At 39.0% G+C, this 17978-nt stretch overlaps 1 protein-coding gene across 6 annotated transcripts in view; it reads left to right on the top strand.

Annotated features, from left to right (window-relative positions):
• The window catches only part of TOX (thymocyte selection associated high mobility group box), a 293124-nt gene that overhangs the window by 255802 nt on the left and 19344 nt on the right, over positions 1-17978 (top strand). For all 6 annotated transcript variants that reach the window (XM_034668097.1, XM_002915712.4, XM_034668099.1 and 3 more), the window contains 2 exons: positions 3294-3524; positions 15965-16045. In XM_034668097.1, the coding sequence (XP_034523988.1) occupies positions 3294-3524; positions 15965-16045 (312 nt within the window). The remainder of the gene's footprint in view (positions 1-3293; positions 3525-15964; positions 16046-17978) is intronic.

The raw sequence follows: 17978 nt of genomic DNA, 5'->3' as shown, positions 1-17978 counted from the left end.
TTCCAAATGGAGAAGCATTCATTTCCTACACTTTGTCCCCTATTTCTAAATATTTCCAATCCTTGATGCAGTATGATCTCTAATATCATGTTCCCTCGATTTTTAATGTTATTCATTGTGGGCTTTGTTGATTCCTTTCTACTCTTCTTTTTAATAAATACTTTATTATTATGAATATAGGAATGGTCATGTTTATAAAACTTGGATCTTATACAAAAAATACAAAAAAGAAAATCATAAAGATCCAGTCTATAACCAGAGACATTACTGTTAACATGTCAAACGCTTTTTAAAAATTTTAGAAAACTTCTGTTTTCTGTCTTACCACATATTTGTGTATTGTCCTAAAGTTCTCAAGGAAATTAGTGTGGTTTAATTTCCTGTAACAGAAACCATTTATGCTTTTGATGCAAGTTATGTTATGATTTTATGTTATAATTTTTATTACTATTATAACAAATGTTAAGCACTTACTATGTGTCAGGAGCCACGATAAGTGCTAGTGAGCAAAACCACACGTGGACCTGCCCTAACAGTGCTTATGCTCCCAGGTGGGAGACCTAACATATAAATTATTATATAATTAATTACAAGTCTGATATGTGCTATCAAGGAGATACCAGTGAATCACAGGAACTTGACTGAGTTTGAGATACTTTAATAAGGCTTGCAAATACAGTTATCAAATAGCAGTTGTTTCAATGTGTTCAAAATTCAGGGGAAACATGAGTTTGGCAGTCATCCACCCCCAAAAGTTAACAGAAACCCTGTGTACTTAGCAGATTACCTATGTACAAACTCACAAGAGAAGACAGTTTACAGCAAAAGACATTAGGAAGGCTGCAGTTGAATGGCTGGGTGGAAGAGGATGAGCCAAGAAATGATTCTGGAAACAGACAGGCCAGCTAGGTAGGATAAGAGCCAGAGACTGTGATGGGAGGGAGCCCTTGGAAGGGAGGGCATTCACAGAGAGAAATCAAGTAAGGGGAAGACAGAAAAGTCCATCGAGGTTGGCAAAGTGGCCCTTGTGGATTTATCGAGAGCTAAGTGATGGGAAAGTGACGGGGAAGGCACACCGAGGCGAGTTGCAGAGACTGCCTACAGCCAGCACAGGCAACCACTTGGAGGAGTTTGGTTGTGATGAGAGGAAAGAAAGAAAGATATGAGTATGTGTAGCCTACAGGAGCAAAGAGAAAGTTTACTTTTTTGTTTGTTTTGTCTCTCAAATATTTAAATACCAGTCAGGACCCTAGAGTGGAGGGTGTGTCTGACCAGTGTCTCCTAGTCATAGGCATTCTGCTTAATTAGTGTAAAGCCTGAGCATCCATCCAGGTGATTCTATTGGGCAGCCATATATGAGAGCCACTGTTCTAGATCGTACTTGCCCACATGGTTAGTTCAGAGCTAACACCAGTTTGCCCAGTATCAACTCAGTCCCAACATGCTAGACCTCTCACAGATTTACATGGGGACCAACACTTTCCCAGGATCACCCCTGAGATCCATCCTGGGGAAGTTATCTTCTACCATTAATCTCCCTTAGTCTGCCAGGTTCAAAGCATCCTGTCCCCACGGGTGGTGTTTGATCTCCTTCGGTAAACAGTTTCAAAATGATAACCTTTTCATTATCTTTCTCACTAAAAGCAAAGCCCAAGAATTCATGTAGCTTTTTTCCTGTCTCTCTTTGGTTCTTGGAGCATATTTTTAAACTATGACTGCATGGCTTCACAAATTAATATCAAGGTCATTGCTTTCCATTCACTCAGTGGATGTTTTTAAGTTTCTACCATGTCATAATTAACACTGGAATATCATTTTAAAGTTTTAAACAGCTATAAATATATACCATCTCAGTAAACACAAAATGGCACTGCAACTGGTCTGCAGAGAAAATGGAGACCCAGAGAAATTGTATCATTTGCCCAAGATGACACAGCTAAAGGATACTAAAGGAGAGCAGGAATCTAGATCCTCTGGTGGCATTAGCCACTGGCTACCAAGCTGGCTCTCCATTGCTGGCAGTTGCTTTACACAAACTACCCTGTCTAGCAGTTTGTCTGGATGAAGTACATATTGTTTGCACATACGGTTGCAGAGAGCAAAACAGCAGCAGCAACAGAAGGTGAAGGTATAGTTCCTCAGGTGAGGATGGCAGCACATCAGGAGGTCGTGCACATGCACATTTATGTTCAGAGCAGCACGAAGAGAAGAGCCCAACAGAGTCAGCACTATTTGCTACTCATGTAGAGTCATAGAATGGTAGAGCTAGAGAGAAATCCTAGCCAAAATCTCTCATTCTATACTGGTGAAGAGACGTCACATATAATTAGTCAATAGCAAAGGTAATATTCAAATGCAAATGTCTTCAAAACATTCAGTGTGTCTTTTCCCACTTGCATCAGAATAACAATTAAAAGCATCCAAATATTCATACTTGAGGACAATGGAGAAAATAGAATCAATTTTTAAACTGAGTATAAAGCTGTCCTAGAAATGTCTAGAATCTGGAGCCTCATTTCCAGAGACGCACTTTCCAATATGAGGGCCACTAGCCACTTGTAAGTATTTAAATTTCAAGCAGTTAAAATGGATAAAACTTCACATTTTGCTCCTTATTTATTCTAGCCACATTTAGAGTGCTCATTAGTTACACGTGGCAAGTGGCTACCATTTTGAATAATGCAGATTAGAGAACTTTACTCTCATGGCAGAAAGTTCCACTGGGCAGCACTGATCTGCCTAGATTATGCCAGTCACTAAACGATGAGCGTTGCTAGATTTTCCCGATAGCATTCTATAGACTTTAAATGTGACATGGAAAGCTATTCAACTTTATTATTGGACGTGTCGCCCACCGCGGTTTTAAAGTCATACTTAGGAAGAAAAGGATAAACTCCCCAGAAGAAAACAAGTTAGATTGTTCACACAATAGGGGGAATCCGCTGCTGTCACAGTTACAATGCTACTTGTCATTCAGCAACCCCAATGAGAAAAAAAAAAAAGTTGACAGGCAAGAGATAAAATTTAGCCGTAATAATAATATAAAAAGAACCAATAATACTATTTTAAAGCTATGTAAATTAGGCTGGAAAATGGATAACTATGAAAAGTACAGGAAATAGGAAGTTAGTTTTGAAAAACAACACCCACAAAACCAAGTGCCCCCCAGGAATGTCTGGATTTGCGTGATGAGTGTGGGCGAGTCTATCTATGTAAGCTTCAAAGGGGAGGAATATGAAGCATTGCCAAATTTTCTCAGTTCCTCTGTAATTCTAATTCGATGTTTATTTCAGATCAACGGTGGAGAGAAGCGACCTGCCTCTGACATGGGGAAAAAGCCAAAAACACCCAAAAAGAAGAAGAAGAAGGACCCCAATGAGCCCCAGAAGCCTGTGTCTGCCTATGCGTTGTTCTTTCGCGATACTCAGGCTGCCATCAAGGGCCAAAATCCAAATGCTACCTTTGGTGAAGTCTCTAAAATTGTGGCTTCAATGTGGGATGGTTTAGGAGAAGAGCAAAAACAGGTAAGAAAGAATGCAAAGTGGAGTGGGAATTAACGTGCCTTAAGAATGTGTATGCACTCTAAAAAAAAAATGGCTTCGGAAGACTTTGGGTGAATTTTTCAGATGCCAGAACTAAGGCTGAGAATGTGCCCCATCAGAACCAGACTTCGGGAGACTTTCACATAATTTTAGACTCTTTTATTGCTCCTTCATAAATAGCCTGTTAGTTTCCTTTGTTTCAAGGTTTATATACTGTAGTTACTTTTGGAACGACTTTGACATGTCCCAGCCAGGATTACGTCATTCCTTAATGTTGCCAATGTGATCATAAAGACTAAAAAAAAATTAAAAATACTGGAAGTATTTTGAAAACTGTCCACACCTCTCTTTAGCACTTACTATTTACCCTTTGGTCATCAAAACCCTCTTTGCTCTTTGCTAAATGAACCTCAGATTTAAGGGTTTCTACCCTTAGCCATTCCCTAAAGACCACCGGAGCATGTTATTCAATCCCACATATACCATATTTCTAGGTTGTGTTAAATGAGACCAGATGCCTGGTTATTTTCTCCTGGTGTGGATTGCCATGATGTGAGGACCATGCTAAGGGAGGGGCCACTGGAGCACTCGGCATCCCAGCCACAGCAGAAGCAGCACGGAAGGTCTTGAGGAGGATGGGGATCATGAAGAGAGAGCCAAGGGGTCAGTACATAGATGGAGCCCACCTCAACAAAGAAGCAATATTGATCCCATATTCCTAAACCAGGGACTACATTGCCATTGTCACCATCTAGAATTCATTGTCAAAAAGGAAAAAAAAATAGACAAGCATCATCATTAAGTTATAGTCATTGAAACAATTACATAGATGGAACTTTAGTTGTTGCAGAATACCAAATGGTAGTAATGAGGTATTAGTCTCATAGCTGATTCTTGATAGAGACCTTTACCTTTCCTCATCAGGTCCAGGGAAGTACGTAAGAAACAGAAAGTCTCAAAGCTATATTCATCTAGAAGGAACTATATATATTGATCAACATCTAAATGTATACAGCTTCTTACTCTTTTAAGAACACTTTCACATGATTTCTCTCATTTGGTCTGCTGAATACTCGTAGAGACTTCTACCGAAATTTTGTAGATTATGAAATAGAGCCAGATAGTTAACTTTATTCATGTAGTCATTCAACAAGAGTTTGTTGAGCATTTTCTTTTTTATATATAATTTTTATTTTGTTATATTAGTCACCATACAGTACATCCCCAGTTTTTGTTGCAATGTTCCATGATTCATTATTTGTGTATAACACCCAGTGCACCATGCAATACGTGCCCTCCTTAATACCCATCACCGGCCTATCTCAATTCCCCACCCCCCCTCCCCTCTGAAGCCTTCAGTTTGTTTCACAGAGTCCACAGTCTCTCATGGTTCATTCTGCCTTCTGTTTACANTTCTGATTACCCCCCTTTTCTTTATCCCTTTCTTCCCCTACCGATCATCCTAGTTCTTATGTTCCATAGATGAGAGAAATCATATGATAATTGTCTTTCTCTGCTTGACTTATTTCACTTAGCATTATCTCCTCCAGTGCCGTCCATGTTGCAGCAAATGTTGTGTAATTGTTCTTTCTGATGGCTGAGTAATATTCCATTGTATATATGGACGACATCTTCTTAATCCAGCCATCTGTTGAAGGGCATCTCGGCTCCTTCCATAATTTAGCTGTTGTGGACAATGCAGCTATGAACATTGGGGTGCATATGGCCCTTCTCTTTACTACGTCTGTATCTTTGGGGNGGTGCATATGGCCCTTCTCTTCACTATGTCTGTATCTTTGGGGTAAATACCCAGCAGTGCAATTGCTGGATCATAGGGTAGCTCAATTTCTAACTCTTTAAGGGACCTCCACACTGTTTTCCAGAGTGGCTGTACCAACTTGCATTCCCACCAACAATGTAGGAGGGATCCCCTTTCTCCACATCCTCTCCAACAATTGTTGTTTCTTGCCTTGTCTATCTTTGCCATTCTAACTGGCGTAAGGTGGTATCTCAGTGTGGTTTTGATTTGAATTTCCCTGATGGCTAATGATTTTGAACATTTTTTCATGTGTCTGTTAGCCATTTGTATGTCTTCATTGGAAAAGTGTCTGTTCATATTTCTGTCCATTTTTTGATTTATTTGTTTCTCATGTCTTGAGTTTGAGAAGTTCTTTGTAGATCTTGGATATAGTCTTTTATCTGTAATGTCATTTGCAAATATCTTCTCCCATTCCGTGGGCTGCCTCTTAGTTTTTTTGACTGTTTCCTTGGCTGTACAGAAGCATTTTATCATGATGAAGTCCCTGTTGAGCATTTTCTATGGGCTGCAGGCACTGTTCTAGACACTGGAGATCTAGCAGAGAATGAAACAGACTCTTTCATTCTGTTGAATGGTTTGTCTAAGATTACTTGGCTGCTACTTGGAATTACTGTGACTAGAACTTATTGCTCCATGAAATCAATTATGGTGGAAATGGTAGAACCCATTGGTAAGAAACATAGAACGCAGCCCCCCACCCCAGTTCTCCCTAAGCCTTCTTCTCTGTAAGCGAAATCTTCCTCTGACAGTCTGAAATCTCTACACATTTTCTTATGTCCCTTTCAAGATTGCCAGCCCAGATATGGTTTCATAGGAAAGCACAGGCCTACCATGTGGAGAACCATGTTGCAAGAGCCATCTTCTAGGACAGAAAACACACCACTGAAACATTCTCTGTGCACTCAATTAAAATATCCATCTCACTAGAAGAGGGTCGTTGACGTTGTGTTTTCTGATTCTATTGAAAACCTAATATAATTGTTTCGGGATTTTAGAGCCGATTTCTATCTTACCACAGATCAATTTGCTCTCGCGCTCCCAAAGCTAAAGTGTGGCTCCCAGTTGATGCTGGACATTCATGCTGGGATTCTACTGTGCCTTCACTCTTCCACTCAGTAGAGTGTTGCTGATGAGAAACTAAGTGCGTATAGGGGTGCCTGGGTGGCACAGCGGTTAAGCGTCTGCCTTCGGCTCAGGGCGTGATCCCGGCGTTATGGGATCGAGCCCCACATCAGGCTCCTCCGCTATGAGCCTGCTTCTTCCTCTCCCACTCTCCCTGCTTGTGTTCCCTCTCTCGCTGGCTGTCTCTATCTCTATCGAATAAATAAATAAAATCTTAAAAAAAAAAAAGAAAGAAAGAAACTAAGTGCGTATAGACCAGGAATCCCAACCCTATCTCTGCTCCGGATTTCGTACCCATAATGCCTCCTGGTTCCACCCCTGATGCCACACACCAGGACATACCCCCCTCTCTACTTTGATCACCCCTGTGTGTATTCTTAGTTAGGCACCAGGCTTCAATACTGTAAACTCTTTTGCTTGGTGAGATAAAATTTCCCAGAGGAAACATTCAGATCTCTCTCTCTGGGGGTTATGTGCAGCAAGTCTCATCCGTCAGAGGACAGACATGATTCCCTTCGGAAGGTTCATCCCTCCCTCCTACCCAAGACTCAGCAACTAAGCTGTGAGTGTTGTTCCAAGGCTTATATGTGCTCCTTTAGCTTCTACTTTTCTGACAGTTTTATTCCACAAAACATCAGTAGCCTGTGTTATCACTCGTCTGACTCCTCTTCTCTATCTCCCTGACCCCACATACCTACCCTTTCCTAATTATTTCCCACATTCACTAGAGGAACTCATGTGGTTCTAAGACTGGTGGTTTAAAAAGGGAAGGTGTACAAAGGCCTTCCTTAGCCCAGGATTGGTCCTTCACGTAATCGACGTTGAAAGTCAGTGTCTGCACCCATTTGGTGGAAAAGAGTAATATTCATATGATGAAAATCAGGTAGTTCCTCAAGGCAGCAAATATAAAGCTGCAGGTTGTTCCCACTAATTCTATTATAATAAGGCCATTTATTTTTATTATAGCAAGAGGGGAAACATTAAGATAATATTCCATATTCTTTTTGTGTGACCATATATTTACAGACCCAAAGAATATGAGATTCACTATTCTCAACTGTCATGTTAAATAGGAAAATCACTCCCATTCTCCCATATTGCCTTTCAAACTGGGGCCGAGACTTTCTAATGCAGATAGGACCCTGGTTATGATGTAACATTTAAGGATTTCTAATTCTATACAACGTTTTTCTATTTCTCTTGTGCATTTTATTTCCAATTTAGTAAGTAACTTGTAATGAGTCTACCTTCAGGTTCCCTCTTAACAGAAATAGTTGGGGTTTGGGGGACGAATTTGTTTTACAAATGAAGGATGAAATTCTCTAACAGTTGGCCTGTATAACTCATTGGATATTACAAAGCCATTTCGTGATCAGAATCCAGGTGTTAAAAAGTTATGCCAAGATTATTTCGGAAAATACCTTAATAAGCATAACCATCTTTTTCTCTTATTAAAAAAAAAGTTAATATTTTAAAAATGGAGCGCCATTACCAAAGTGAGATATTGGGAGCAGGGTGAGTCACTCTAACGCGGCTTGTCCCCATGCTTTATGCTCCTTTGACTTAGCAGGGGTTCAGCCTAGCTCATCCTTTCCTCTTACAAGATGATCTTGCTTACCAAAGACAGTGAGGCTGAAGAGTATGCGAAAAAGTATGGTCCATAACACGCAGAGAGGATGCAGGCCCATCCCGGGGACAAGCAGAGAGAGGGTCAAATGAATGAAATCAGACACTGTGCTTGCAAGACGGAGTGTAGTGCATCAGAGGGGCTCAGCCCTGCTACTCTGTGGCAGTGTTTCTACCACAGTTTGCGAGAATTGCCAGCAAAGCGAACACGCCTGCCTAGAATGCACATTTGGGCATCAAGAGAATTTCAGCAAAATATCCCAAAGTGTTATGATGGTGTATTACCACCTGTTCTTCCCCTTAATGTTGACTCATTGTGCCAACATAATATAGTATCTCTGTTTCGAACTTAAATTAATTGTATTTTGCCCTCATTTAATATTCAAATTTGGGAGCGCACATCCTGCTACATATTTTTAAGGGAAGGTTGCTGGAGCAGATTAGAGGCAGACCGTTAAACTTCAAAATGGAGGCGTGTTACAAGAGCCGCACGTGATGTCATTGGCATTGTGTAGGCAGCTGGTTTGGGTGGAAGCTAGGATTTCACGTGCCACGATTGTTCAAAAATCCTGTTGTCATAATAGCCCACAATTATGAACAGCTACAAATATAAACACAAACTGAGGCAAATGGACAAAATTATTGATGATTTATTAGGGGCTCCAAAATTACAATATTTAAGGAAAAACAGCTATTAGTGAGATTACAATTGAATGTTTTCTTGACAGCCAGAGGGAACGTGACTAATAGAGCTGCTGTGTGTTTATATCACATGCTTCCTCAGGGTGGAGGATAGGCGGGAATGAGAAGCCACTGCAGAAGGGCTGATCTTTATTTTCAGAATCCATGGTGAGTGAGCAACTGTATGTACTTTGGTTTCTGTGAAGAATCTCTCAAAGAAGAAAAATCAAAAGGAAGCTGAAAGAAGCGATAAAAATCCTCCAGGAACACAAAACCTCCCTTATGAATCATTCTTACCAAAGCCACTGAACAAACTTCCCATATCAGAGATCTCCCGCATTTTCATACTTTGGAAGATGGCGCTGCATCTGGAATGGAAGGAGAATTGTGTTTGGGATTCCAACCAGAGGTTTTAAATGCTAATGAATCGTAAGACAATGGAAAGCCCTTTGCAGAGGCATACTAAGTCATTCAGAAGGCACCAGATGGAGAAAGGGAAATAAAACATAAGTATTGCTGTGATGTTGGTCTTTGCTACTTATCTTTCACTGACTGGAACCTACAGAGAGTGAAAAATAATAACTTAACAATATCACGCCCTTTATATTAGGCTCCTTGGTGTTTCAGCCACCCTCAGCATCTTTTTTATGAGGTTTCAGCTAAATTTCTTGTCTATCCCCGTTATTTCTGAATTCTCTGATTCCAGTCACCGAAGTATAAGATCTGGGTGCACAGTGACAATAGAGAACCAATCAAGCCCTACTAAATTAAAGAGTCCGTCCAGCTTTGAAGCAGAAGGGATTGGTCCAAGGAACTATAAAAGGGTTCTCGGGTCCTTTTTAGCCACGGAGAGGCAGCTCTTAAGTGGAAAAGGAAAGTCACCTTAAATCAGAACCAGATGTAAATGACTAAATGAACCTTAAGTTCCTAATTGGAGACACAGTCGGGCTGTAATACATTTAGCAAATTACAAACAAAATGTTCTTGTTTACATTACATTAAATGGCTTTAAAGCTTCAGCCAAAGAGCTAAATAAACATGCTGTTGTGCTAAAAATGGAGTGGAAGGCCTGTTTGGAGTTTGAGTATATTCAGGAGAAACCACAGTCCACAGGGCCCGGGGAGTATATTTTTGCAAACGTTCGTCGTTCGTGCATGGAAGAGGAGAATAGATTTACCTCCCAATCCAGAGCCTAATGAGCAGATCTCACTTGCAGGGAAACTGTTTGAATACTGTAACATATGCCTTCTTTCAGGATGCATAATTCATATCCAAGGATATTAGCCATAGCAGTTCAGCTCAATAGCAACACCTCATTATTTTATCCCTCAGTATTTATTCCTATGTTTGACGCCTCATGAAATTACTGTTAATGTGTTTATATAAGGGCAGATCTGACACAAGTGGCAAGAATGTAATTTCCTACTCATTCTTTCCTGCTGCTGTGTCCTCTTCCCTTGGTAGAAGTGGCAAGTGTAAATAGTTAATTTGCTTCAATTATGAGCCTGTCCTGCTAAATTAGAAGCAGCAGGGATATGAAGAGCCAGAATTATACTTATGAGGCAGCTGACAAATCCTCTGAGCCCATGGAATCAAATCATTTACTCCTCATTGGTGCTCAAACACCCACCACAGAAGTGCGGCTGGGGTTTCTCCCCCACCCTTATCTTCCGATAAAATTTGGATTTTACGTCAACAATACTTAAGGTTAACTAAAATCCTGTTGCACTGTAACATTCACACATGTGTTTATCTTAGCCATTTCCTTATAAACAGTATGAGTGTTTCCTTTTTTCTCCCCACCAACCGGGAGTAAAAAATGTGAAACAATGGTTCATGTATAAAGTGTAGAATATAAGAAAAGTTTAATTCCTAAAAATGTGCAACTGAGCAATTAATTTTAATAATTTTCTTACATGAAATGGTGAGCTTATTTTAGTTCTAAAATGCACGTATGGATGTATACATATAATCATTGGCACATAATGGGATTAGTAAATGCAGGTAGGACGCCTGTGGAAATATCCTAGGCTTGTATGTGGTGGAAGCAGACATTTCGCTTGAAAGTTTCCATGACACTGATGGAGAGAGAATTTGAAGAAAATACTCCTTCAAGCCCATTGTGCTTTATGTATTATTGGTGGAAATATTTGAAGCGGGTGGATTGTATATCTATTTCCATTCGTGTGCATTTTAATGTAGAAGACGCAATTCAGAACTTCATCATGCGCACTCATGCTTATACTCACGAAAGGTGAAATCTGGCACTAAAGCCTCTACACTCAATCGCACGTATTTCCTGAGCACCTACTATGTACCACACACCGCCCTGTTGGCTGGGGCTTCATCTGTAGACCCTGCTGTTGGGTGTTGGAGAGACTCATCAAGCGGAGTCCTCCTGCAGCTAGGAGGAGCCACTGAGTCAACGAAGGTGGATCTTTGCGACCAGATCAATTTGGTTCACCACCTGGTTTTGTTATATTTGTTGTAGGATATTGGATAAAATAACTATCCATTCTAGTCTGTGTTTTCTTATCGGTAAAATGAGAGTTATGATACCATTGCAACCTTCTTGTTGAAAGAATTAAAGACTATAGAGATAGAGCCTGACACACACAAAAAATGCATGTAATAGAGGCATGTTTTTAATGCCTTTTTGATTCTGTAACTTCAGTTCCTCACATTACAGCAGGCACATAGTAGGCACTCAATATATTGTTAAGTGTGATTGAATGACATCATGCTTCCAGTCACCCTAATTTAATAAATCAACACATATATTTTGTAGCCATTTTTTTGGACAAAGAGCTTACCTACCCTTCCATAAGCAGGTCACACCATTATTATGTCTCCATTTAGAGGGATCAGATGGCCAGCAAAAGAATCGATAGCAAGATTTTTGTCACATCGTATAATATTTTCAATCCTCTGACTACCACTTTATAAATGTCTTTGAGTTCCAGAATGCTTAAGAAAACGCTGAGCAAGTTACACATGATGGAAATTTAACCACATTTAAGTACTAAGTTCTATATAAAATACAGACGCACTTGCTCTAGCTGTCCTAAATAATAACAGCATTGAAAGAAGCTGCAAACGTTAATTTCTAAAGGATACAGCAGGGAATTGTGATTAAATTATTATTTCTTATACATAACTGTACTTCTAAGCATTTTCTATAAATATATACTTGTTGTGGGGACAAAAAAAAAAAACCCTACATTTGAAGTCAACCAAAAGGAAAAATGCCTTTTAGGTTTTTTTATAGTGTTTGAATAGAATACAGAATTGGAAGAATTATACATTTTTTTTCTTATTATTACCACAAAGGCTTGGTTGAAATAAACTACGACTATAGAGATTAACTAAGGGCCAGAGCAGAAAAGAAGGAAGGAAGAAGGAATTAAATAGTATTTATAAGATTTTCCTTTTTTGTACAAGTTGGATGGATTGTTTGTTTGGGGAAGAAGCAGAAAGTGGAAAAGGAAAATGACAAATTAGACTTTTTTTTCTATTTGAGTTTATCATATTCATTGATATCGAACTGCTGATTTTAATTAGGGATTAACAGCCAATAAAAACATGTGTCTGTGCTGGCATTTAGTGTATTTCCAAAATGATTCAGTGAATCACTAGATTATATGAACAGGATTTGGATTTTCTAGAATTGCTATTTGATGTCGTTCTATGTATGTTTTAGATTAGCCGTTATATATGTTTTAGTTTAACCACTGAGATGCAGTGCTTAGATGGATATAGTAGCTTTCTTAGAATAACAAACCACAGCATATAACTAAGTTAGGACAGGATGAATTCAAAAGTGTTTGGATGAGCTGGGGAAAATGATAAATGATGTATTATGATTTTTAAATCCTCATCTGGCCAACTTTGCACTTTATTTCTCACAGCTGTAGACCATTTGGAAGCCATTTTGTAGCTCGGCCGAGTACTAATATTTACTGTATGAACCACATATCTTTAAAATATTTGTCTTTCCCTGAGAGAGAGAGACCGTTTCTTTCCCAAACTTAACTTTGACATAAATCAGACCCATCCTCCCAGGTTAGAAGGTTTAATCGTTGCAGAACTTGTCCCTAGCCAAACACTGTCAGCGTCATCTTTGGTCTCTGCAAGTAGGAGACTTTCTCCATCCATGAATAGAGGCTTTGAAACATTTTTGAGGAACTCTTTCCTGATGAGTTTTAAATAACTGTTCTAAAGTCAGGGTTTCCCACTTCACCTGTATGTGGAATTTTTACATGGTTTTATCACTCTCTCATACATTTGAGTGCTCCTTTCGGACATACCCATCAACTACAGAATTCAGAAAATCATCCGTGTGCACTCTTAGAAGGTAGCATGAGAAAGACATACAGGGTATATGATACTGGAGCCATTACGTAGTTGTCAAAGGTGAAGGTTCTAAATTACCATTAGGGAAACCACCTCAGATTTTAATTTCACTCTGGGCTACTCCCCTTTAACCGCAATTACAGAAATATACCTCCTGAAATGACCACCCTTTGAATCTTCCTTCTGAATCATCTGTAGCTATGCAGGAAGGAGAGAACCCATCAATCCACGTAATATGACATGATGAGTTTACTCTTTTCTAAAGTGGTATGTAGGCACTTTTGTGATGATCCCACATAGCCAGTCATCAATAGGCAATAGGGAGCCATTTCTAGAAAACAGGGCACTCTGAATGCTAGTCAGGTATCCTGTAACAACATCGATCCCAGAGTGAAACCAGGGGGCACATATCCAGCCTGAAACATATTGAGTTGGCCACCTTTCTCCAGTGGTTGTTAAACAACAAATTTCAGGAAAGTTAACACTTTGTGTGATGTTAACTCCTGGGAACCCAGCAAAGGCACAGCACCGTAGTAACACTGTTGCTGTTTCAGTGGAAACCAAATGCAAGAGAGATGGCAGGTGCTCTAATCCATTCATCTGACGACACCATCTTACCTAGGGCTACTTAGAAAACGATACTTTGGTCAACGCCATAGACCAAAGTCTATTATATTTGCCTTTGGAAGTTAAGTGAACCCTCTTTAGCCAACTGGGGGTCACTTGGAGTAGTGTATTAATAAAAACATGTTAGAAATGTTTTGAGTACACAAATGTGTATTACCATCGAAGATATATTTACTAAATATTTGCTGCAAACTCCTGACTATCATCTCTCTCTGTGTGGGGAGAAAACCCTCTCACAAACAGTTTTAAGGTATTAAAAGTGAATGTAAACATTGTTAACTTGAGATCATTAATTATAAATCATGTCTTGTAGAAGAAGTGGAAGGGAAAACTAGAAACAGAAATCTGTCTCTCAAGAAAAAAAATAAATCAATAAAAAGCAGGAGAGCTCTGTGTTTCTGACTGTGGCTGAACCAAGGCATATGCTATACACACAGATCATACTCTTCAAAGGCATTTGTTGTAGGCTGGCATTTACTTGTTTTCACGTGTGCCTTTCCAAAAAAAAAAAAAAATCTGAATTTGACTTCTAATAATAAGCTCAGTGAATTCAGAATATGCCTGTACTCGAACCAAGGAACTTACTGGCTTTTTTACTAACAAACTTCTTTTAAGTTTCTTTGGTTTTATATTTAGTAAAAATGACCCGCTGGTTACATGCTAGTATTGTATGAATTCTTAATTGTCTTATGGTGACCGGCTTTTATTTTACCAAAATATAGACGTCTAAGCTCAAGACCTCCCAATAGGAAAACAATTAGCACATTCATTTCATAGGGTCTTTTATAATTTTGTTGACAAGGTTAGTCATTTGTTTACCTTAAGTGAAATGTTCTGCTTTAATTAATATATTCATGAGTAAATAATCTCTCTCACATCTTGAATTTCAGCAGTTGGAGACTGGGCTCAGTAAACCACCTTTGGCATTAGAAACCATAAATTGACCTCTGCTGCCGACTTGGGCAGATATTTGGTCTTTAGACATAATTTATATTTAACTACTCTGACTAATTCTAAAGCCACTTTTCAATACTGATCTGTGTCTGTTTTTGAGCTCAGCATTGCAAAATATTAGCCAAGCCTCATTCCCTGCTATAAAATTCAAGATGTGGGGAATTTAAAATAGTTCTATTGATGAAAATACATTTCCATTTACACAGTAAATGGTGAAAAATATTTTATTCTTTAGGGCTGATTTCAAAAGATTGCCAAAAACAGACTCGAAAGCCTTGAAAGAATCAACTTAATGGCAGCCGACAACCATGTGTGTTCACTTTGCTAATCTTTCATTTTCGACTCTAATGACTCCTTTCTGTTTAACTTAGCGATGTGACCTTTAGCATACCAGCAAGTCATTTTTCAGTACTTTTGCTCCATTTAGGATGATTTTACTTTTATTTTCAAAATGATTCCCTCTGAAAGATGAAAAGCTTCTGTAAAATGAAATTCATTTCAGAACATTTGTACCTCTTCACAATGAGGTGTCCACAGATCCATGTCATCCAATGTCTTCGTTGGAAAGGGCATGACCAGAGCAAGCTACACGGCATGGCGCGCATGCAGTCCTCGGCCACTCAGCGTCCCCATTCCACTCCCCAAATGTGTCTTTGACCGCCATAGCGGATTCCTGAGTCTTTGAAAATGGAACTTCAAGGCTTAAAAGGTTAAAATAGTGATGAACCCACAAACTTTGTAACTGTTCCCTTTGATTTACTTTTCGAACGTAATTGGTCATCTTTGAATTCCGTCCTTGTTTTTATATTTAGCATGGACCATATACACCAAGATTTTAATGCACTGTAGAATTATCTGCCCATTATATAAATATGAATGGCTTCTTTACCCGCTCGTGGTTTCCCTGGGAACCTTCATCAATAGTATCTTTCTAAGCCAACTACCTCCACTCTCAAAGTAACCCAGATAAATCCTTTCATATGCTTAATGTAAATGGAAAATTTTACTATTGTTAATCTTCTTATCTAGTCCATTGCCATACCTCTTAGAAATCTGTTTCAGTAAGAAAACATAATCTTTGGGGATATATATATTATTATATGATATTATGCGTGTGTGTGTGTGTGTGTGTGTGTGTGGTCGTGCGCGCATGCGTGCGCAATTATCATTCTGCATTGTACTTCTCTGGAAACAAAAGCAGATGCACTTTCTAATTTAAGATTCTTTGTTGTTATTATAGGTCTATAAAAAGAAAACCGAGGCTGCAAAGAAGGAGTACCTGAAGCAGCTAGCAGCATACAGAGCCAGCCTTGTCTCCAAGGTAACGTGCAACTGTGCGGTCCTGGGATGGAGTGCGGCCATCTTATGGGAGCCTACGATGGTCATTTAAAAGCATGAAAGATCACTTTAGCATTTCTGTACTATCTTCTTTGTTGAAAAAGAAAAAGTAAATCCTAAACAAAGCTGTACATTATGGCAATATTTGTTCATACCTAAAGTCCAGAGTGGCATCGTCTGGCTCCTTTTCTGTGAAATATTGTCCACCAGTAGATGATTGGTTTTGTGGGTTAGTCACAGCACATTCTTAATCCTGAGCCAACCATCTATTTCTCCATATTCTCCCTTAAATTGCTCCCTGCCTTATGCCTCATCCCGTTGTCCTTTCACTGAGGAGAAGCCAACTGACTGAAATTCAAGCCTCATTACAGCAGCATGAAGATGTAAGCCTGTCTTCCGCACCCCCCCAAAATCAGGGCATTTCATTTGAAATGAAAACACCACTTAAAAATACTTTATGCTTGAGAATATCTTAAACACTAGTCCTTTCTGTGATAAATACTCAAGGGTTGACTCTCGTTGGTCTCAGATTATTCAAGATACAGTTCCCTATATAGATCGCTCAGGGAGGTGAGCTCAGAGAGACAGGTCTGAATCTATAAGTACATGACAGGATGTCCTATCAAGTCCAAATTTGACTATTACTTGGCTCAGAGTGGCTTCAGGCTCTGGACTTCATTCCATTCACCTATGAAAACTGTTTCCTCTTTCATCCACAAATGTCTATTCCCCTTCCAACAGCTCTAAAGTAATTCTATAAATGAGTTTTCTATCAGTGAAAATATACACTGAAGATATTGTTGCAGAAAACAAAAGAGAATGCAAAATACAAATGCATGAGAAATCCCATTTCACTATTGATCAAATGCAACTTTATGTTCCACTTCTAAGGTATGACATGATGGGGAAACACTATTTAATATTTAACCTTTAAATTTCCAGCTCTCCGGTACTATCTCACTACAGATCTCACTTTCTAATTTATCTCACTCCTTTGGAAAATATTTTTATTTTCTGTTTGATACCATCTCCCATTTCTGTATATTTACAGAATTCACCGAATGTATGTGAAATTTTAACAACAAAAAAAGAGCTACAAATTATTAGATCCATGCAGCCATTGAGTTAAAAAGCCATGTTGATGTTATTTAGATTAATATGCCCCAAATGTAAGGGGAATTTTTTTAAAAAAATGTGTTCTCCTTATTTCATCTAAGATAAGTTTCTTTTTGGTCATTTTATTTTTTTTTAAGATTTTATTTATTTATTTGACTGAGATAGAGCCAGCCAGCGAGAGAGGGAACACAAGCAGGGGGAGTGGGAGAGGAAGAAGCAGGCTCATAGCAGAGGAGCCTGATGTGGGGCTCGATCCCGTAACGCTGGGATCACGCCCTGAGCCGAAGGCAGACGCTTAACCGCTGTGCCACCCAGGCGCCCCTCTTTTTGGTCATTTTAAATAGAAGTCTATTCAGAACATTTTCTATAAGAGAAAATCAATATATAAAGTCTCAATCCCAATACAAAGCACTGTGGTTAATGTTATGCAGATTGCCAGAAAGTTATAATACTGACTAAGCCTTTACTTTTGAAACAAGTGTCCTCAGATTTGCTCTTCACTGCAACTTTTCCTACTGTTCATTCTCAGAGTTGCAACCCTCAGTATACGGCAATTTATATAAATGCTGCGAATTGCCATTTCTACATTTAAAAAACCAAGCACTTTTTTTACAGCTTACTCTGATTTTTTTTCCTCTTTGGCAGTAGGAATTTTGCTGGAACTGTTGAATGTCTATTTATGTACAACTATCTATTGTGTGTACACAAATTGAGGGAAAATTACAAATACTCTCTTCAGGTTGGAAAAATGGCCCTCTGATGTTGTATGCAAGTGGATATTTGCTGTATAACCTTGCAGG

This window comes from Ailuropoda melanoleuca, chromosome 9 (assembly GCF_002007445.2).
Source record: "Ailuropoda melanoleuca isolate Jingjing chromosome 9, ASM200744v2, whole genome shotgun sequence".
NCBI lineage: Eukaryota > Metazoa > Chordata > Mammalia > Carnivora > Ursidae > Ailuropoda > Ailuropoda melanoleuca.
The sequence above is the reverse complement of the archived record's forward strand: the minus strand, read 5'-3'. Positions and strand labels throughout refer to the sequence as shown.